The following is a 6,455-nucleotide window of genomic DNA, read 5'->3' on the forward strand; positions in this document are numbered from 1 at the left end:
TCCAGATATGGGGTACCAGAGACAATAGACTCTGACAAAAGTCCCCATTTTACATCAAAAATAACTCAGGAGGTGTCGGAGGCATTAGGAATAAAGTGGGAACAACACACCCCTTGGCACCCTCCAAGTTCTGGGAGAGTAGAAAGAATGAATGGAGAAATAAAAAAACAACTTACTAAGCTAGTAATGGAAACAAAACTATCATGGGTCAAATGTGTTCCATTAGCCTTTCTGAATATTCGAACTCAGCCAAGGGCAGATTAGGGAATTTCCCCTTTTGAGATGTTATATGGTATGCCTTATAATATAGAAGAAGTTCAAACACATCCAAATGTAAGTGATCAGTATATCAATAAGTACTTAATAAAATTAATGAAGTATAAGAAGGCATTGTGGGAAAAAGGAATGCTAGCTCAAAGACCACCATTGGATTTTATATTACACCAAGTACAACCCGGAGATTGGGTGTTGATAAGAAGTTGGAAAGAGAACCCCCTAACACCAAAGTGGGAAGGACCGTATCAAGTCCTGCTAACAACTGATTCTGCAATCCGAACTGCGGAGAAGGGATGGACACATGCCAGTCGAATTAAGGGACCTGTGGAGCCACCAAAAACTAATAACTGGGAAGTGGTTAGCCCGGCTGGGGACCTGAGACTTAAAATATCCTGAAAAAAAAAAAAAAAAAAAAAAAAAAAAAATCTGAAAATTATTAATCTGCTTAGAAACTTATGAATAGTAAACTCCATAAAGGCTTTTATATAGAATATAAGATACCCCCATCTAGTAGGGAGGAAATATATAATAGTAATGTTAAAATAGGTTGTGCTGTATGCCAGAATTGTTACCCTTTTGTTTGTTTTAAAAGTATAGTATGTGAAGAACATTGGTGGACCCACTGTCATAGAGGCTACCCACCGAGAGGGGTGTGTAGATTTTGCTACATTGCCCAGAGGAGACTCACCGATTGGGCCTTAAGAACCAAAACACAGGCAGGGGAATTTGAGAAAGGATCAGAAAAGTGGTGGGCCATTTACTCAAAAGGAGTCAATTCCTTGTATTATTGTTACCATCCAAACGAACCTGCACCTTTTGTAATAAATATAGTAGCTGGGTCGTGCAGACGGTGGCTCCAGGAATTGAGGTGTAATACCCCTTTAGTAAAACATAGAAGTTGGGAAAAATATATACAAAGAAAGAATAAAAAAAGGAGTAATCTCCCTCCTGAAGAATACTCTTGCTGCCGAGACGATGGTACACCCCGTGGCCCGAGGCAACCGGGTCGACGACGGGAGAGGCAGAGGAGTAATAAACTGTGGAGGGAAACACTCCAAAATACATGGGACCAAAAGGTCATGGTCCTGGAAATGCCACAAGAATGGGAATGAGACAACCCAGCAAAATAATTTATGGGAAGCCCAAATTGGTATTTTACAAAAGAAAAGCCTCTATTATAGCAAGGGAAGCCAATGCTCATTAAAAAGGTCAGTAATATTTATAATTTTAATTAGCACATTTAACATTTGTACAAGTAAGACTCATGAACCCTTTAATTGGTCCTTAACCCGATGGGAGGACCAGGTTATTATTCTATCACAAATTACCTCTGGAGCCCCTAGCTTTCAAGTTACACTAGACTCTCTCATTAAGTGGAAGGGTATTAATTATTTCCCACCTGGGCATAAGGTACTATACATGTGCCCAGCTTCTAATCCAGGCAGAGGGTATTGTAATTATCCCGGAGAATTTTACTGTAGATATTGGGGCTGTGAGACAATTTCCATGGGATGGAAAGTACAAAACCCAGATAAGTATCTAAAGGTTGAACGGGGTCCACACGGATGTGTAAAGCCCTGGATAGGCCCCTCAGGGGAGATAACATATATTGGAACTTGCAAATTTCACTATATAAATATTACACAATCCCAAGATCCTGGGTGGTTATTGGGAAGAACCTGGGGTCTCAGAGTATGGGAACCCGGAAGGGATCGGGGGGTGCATATACTCATAAAGAAAGAGGTAGTTCCCCATGACTCGGGATCTGTTGGACCAAATCCAGTGGTGTGGGGAGTAGAAGACCCTAAAGTAAGGGATCACAATAACCATTCAGAAAAATTAGAAAATAACACCCAAGTATTAACCACAGTAGAGACACCCCAAGAATATGGAAACAAAGCTCTTTGGAAAATTCTGCAAGCTACCTTTAAAGTATTAAATGATACACATCCAAATTTAACTAGAGAATGTTGGTTATGTTATAACATTAATCCATCCTTTTATGAGGCCATAGGCTCCATAGCAGAACCAAAAAGAGTGAATGGTACCAATCCTGCTGCTTGCTTATGGCAATCAGGAAGGGAAAATACTCCAGGAATAACATTATCTCGAGTCACTGGAAAAGGGAAATGTGTGGGAAATGTGCCCCTAGATAAGAATTACTTATGCCAAACAAAAATACTGATTAATGACCCTCGCAAGCCAGCTCAGTGGCTGATTCCAGCACCTAATACTAAATGGGTTTGTAACACTTTAGGAGTAACCCCATGTGTTTCTATAACAGCCTTTAATGAAACTTATGAATTCTGCATACAGGTCATAATAGTTCCCAGAATTATTTATCATTCTGAAGAATATGTGTATACACAATATCAAAACCCAGAACATCATTTAGTGAAGCGAGAACCCCTCACAGCACTAACAGTAGCTGTATTGCTAGGCATAGGAGGGGCTGGATTAGGAACAGGTGTAGCATCTTTAGTAAATCAGCACCAGGGACTCAGAGAGCTTAGAATTTCAGTAGATGAGGATTTAAGAAGAATTGATAAATCTATAAAGGATCTCACAGACTCCCTAGACTCACTGGCTGAAGTGGCCTTACAAAATAGAAGGGGATTAAATCTATTATTTTTACGACAAGGAGGCCTTTGTGCTGCCCTTAAGGAAGAACGTTGTGTACATGTAAATAAAAGTGGAATAGTAAGAGAAACCATGGCCAAATTACAGGAAGGACTGAAAAAGAGAAAAGAAGAACAAGAAATGCAACAGAATTGGTATGAATCTTGGTTTAATTACTCCCCCTGGTTAAGTACTTTATTATCCACCATAATGGGGCCCTCAATTTTACTAATTTTAGTACTTACTTTAGGCCCTTGCATTCTTAATAAAATTATTAATATCGTAAAAAACAGATTAGAAGCAGCACACCTTATGTTAATACATGCTAAATATGAGGCCTTAAAGGGAGAAGAAACAGAAGATTATTTAGAATTAAGTAAAAAAGAACTACAAAGATTCAGCAAACAAAAGTAAGAAATAGAAAAAGGGGGGGTTGTGATAGATAGAAACTCTTTTGTTCGCCTAAATAAAAAGATATGATAGAATGCTTTGCGAAATTGTACTTTAGATATAAAGTTGAGAAGGGGCTGAAGGCCACTAACTTGCTGAAGCTGGCATAATTAATAACAGACTAGCAGAAATTCCTGGAACACTAGGACAAGATAAACCTTGAGACAGAAACAGTGAGAAAAGGTCAGTAGAGTAGGAGTGAGGAAGACTTGGAGCCTCCCTTCTACGACCACAAGAGGGCAGAGAAAGATCATCTAATGACCAGAGACGCATGCGTAGAAACGCCGGAGGAAAGCCACATCATCAGGAGGCCGAAACGAATAAAAGGACAAACATGGAAGCGGGAAGCGCGGCAGCTCCGTGGGAAGAGGTTTTTCCTCCTCCTCCCTGCCGCCCGGCGCCGACTTTGCTTATTGCTGGCTTGCTATAATTAATAAAACCTTTCCTTATATATCTCTCTTTCTAGTGTATTCGTGTATTCATAACACTCTCCATGATATTGCCAATGCTGCAATCTCTGACATCTCTTCTTGTCACCCCAGGTAACAAGGTGCCAACGCAGTGCTTCACTAACATTAAGCAAGGGGCAAGTGAGTATTTCATTAAATATATAGACAAGCTGAAATTGCCATTGAAAAGCAAATAGAGTGCCCAAAGGCACAAAAAGAATTGTTGGTAAAAATAGCAATGGCCAATGCCAACATGGAATGTAAAGCAGTTTTACAGGCCCTCCCACTTGACCCTGAACCAACCATAGACCAAATGGTTGAAGCCTGCGCCAAGCATGTCTCCACTTCTACCGAAAACACAGTAGCCCTTGCGGGTTCTAAAGGGCTGGCAGAAAGGATATCCAGTGCCTATGCAGCTGAAATGATAAAGGACTCAAGCTCAAGCCACTGTTTTAACTGCGGCAAGCCTGGACACTTTTTTAAGGATTGCCCCGAGAGACATTTTTTATAGCCACCCAACCACCAATGGTTACCCAGACCAAACTGGCATTAAGGAAACTTCAATCAGAGCATGGGACAGCCCCGTGCACTGACATCAAATCAAATGCCGCACCACTCCATCCCTCCTGCAAAAACTACCATCCCGCCTCCATGGGGACTTAGGTCACAAGTGCAGTGTTTGCTTCAGCCCACGCAGGAGAAAATGCCAAACATACCAGCCAACATTTTCTCTTTGTGTTTGCTACCCTGGGAGTCCCAGAACAAATAAAAACAGATCATGGGCCCGCTTACACCTCCCATAGACTGAGAGATTTCTTCAGCCAGTGCGGGGTGAAGCACGCCACAGGCATACCTCACTCTCCCACAGGGCAATCAATAGTGGAAAGGACACATCAGAACCTTAAAAGAGTCCTTGATCAGCAGTGGGGAGGAACAAAGATCATTCTTCCCATTGAGAGGCTCTGTAAGGCTCTGCATGTTATGAATTTTCTAAATTGTTCACCTACAGAGCCCGACCCCCCTGTAGTTCTACATACCCCTGTAGAAGTACGGCACTTCTCTAATTTGACCCATGCCAAACTCACAGAGAGGTCACCAATGCTGATCAAGGATCCTGAGTCACAACAGACATCAGGACCTTTCCCATTGATTAGCTGGGGGAGAGGGTATGCTTGTGTGTTAACACCATCTGGTCCTAGGTGGCTCCCAGGGAAAAAAATAAAACCATACCTAGTCCCTGCAAACCCTGCACTGGACACAGACATCTTAACGTCTCCTGAGACCCACACAGCTTCTCAAAAACAACAAGCCACCGCTGCCTGGAGACGGAGACATCGCCAAAAGAAGTTGACGCAGAGAACCACTCCAATCGTTACCAAATCTCAAATGAGACACCACATCACAGCCGAGACCATGCCGGATAAGTAGAGCTCCTGAAACTCCCTCCCCTTTCCCTTCCTGTTCCCTATGCTCCTTTCCCCTCAAAAACCTACCCTTTTATACAATTGCAATGCACCTTTAATGCTGCTGCTGCTGGTGACAGGTCATGCGCCCCCTCTGCACAGAATGACCCCACCAGCAAACCACTACCTCAACCCTTACCTGTTCTTTTTTCGTTTTAAAAGAAAAAAGGTGGAGCCCCTGCTCCAAAACCAGAAGTTAAACTTTTTATGCTCCATTATAGACCATGGGAGGCAGAACCATCTTTGAGTTCCTGACCCTCTCGATGCTTCTGGAAACATCAGTTGTGGATGCCTGGCTGGTAGCACAGCCCCAGGAGAAGGAATTTGACAGGTTGTACTCCTTTAACCTGTCCAACCATGGCGAGAGCATCCACACATGCATCCAGAAGATCAGCAACATGGTCCAGGAACTCAAGAAAAAGAAAAAGAGAAAAAGAGCCCCAATGGTTTGAGGACCTTTTTGGAAGTTGGGGACTCAGAGGGTGGGCTTCCTCCCTTTTAAAGAACATTTTCTAGATTTTCTTAATCATCATTATTTTACTTTGTATGTTTAGTTGTTGTAAAAGGTTGTTAGCGAGGTCACTGGAAGATGCATTTTTATTAAATAAAGAAGGGAGCTGTGGGGGCCAAGGAATCGGCAAGCAGATGAGTGCTGACACTCCCCTGGAGAGCTTCATACTAGGCCAGGCACTTCCCCTCATAGTGAGAGAAATGTATCTCCCCGACACCCTTTCCTGTTTTATGTTAAACTGTTGCACCCCATTGGTGTTCTCCCCTGCCTTTCCACCCTGCTACTTGTATCCAAGTTTCCCCCGCCCCTCTCCTTCCCTATATATACTGTGGTATTTCCCCAGTTGAAGAGAGCTGCTGTCACTGGCTCCCTTCACTGAGGACTGTGTTATAATAAAGGCTATTTCTCAGTGGAATGCCATACAGAGCTCTAATCTCTCTCTCTGTGTCGCCTGCAAGCTGCCGCTGAGCTGAGATCACTCGCCGGGCAAGGGACGTGCCTGTGCTCTTGGGCTGTCCTTTTCAGGACAGCTTCTACAGGGTAGTCGTGACACCCATGCCATCGACCCCACCATGGCAGCTACCATTCAGGAACACATAATCATGGAATGATCATATGAAGGTTCTTTATTAAAGAGCTCTGGGTATCAGGGGGACACATACCCAAATCTGACCGGACTTGGTTTCG

At 43.0% G+C, this 6,455-nt stretch overlaps 1 protein-coding gene across 1 annotated transcript; it reads left to right on the forward strand.

The window, feature by feature from the left end:
* Nucleotides 1-1,251: 1,251 nt before the first annotated feature.
* LOC147652048 (endogenous murine leukemia virus Env polyprotein from Emv-2 locus-like) lies at nucleotides 1,252-3,697 on the forward strand. Its single transcript, XM_086897915.1, has one exon. It carries the CDS (start codon nucleotides 1,252-1,254, stop codon nucleotides 3,307-3,309), a length of 2,058 nt encoding a protein of 685 aa, XP_086754041.1. The 3' UTR covers nucleotides 3,310-3,697.
* Nucleotides 3,698-6,455: the final 2,758 nt, after the last annotated feature.

The sequence above is a fragment of the Cyanistes caeruleus genome, chromosome 7 (genome assembly GCF_971803275.1).
Source record: "Cyanistes caeruleus chromosome 7, bCyaCae1.hap1.1, whole genome shotgun sequence".
Lineage (NCBI taxonomy): Eukaryota > Metazoa > Chordata > Aves > Passeriformes > Paridae > Cyanistes > Cyanistes caeruleus.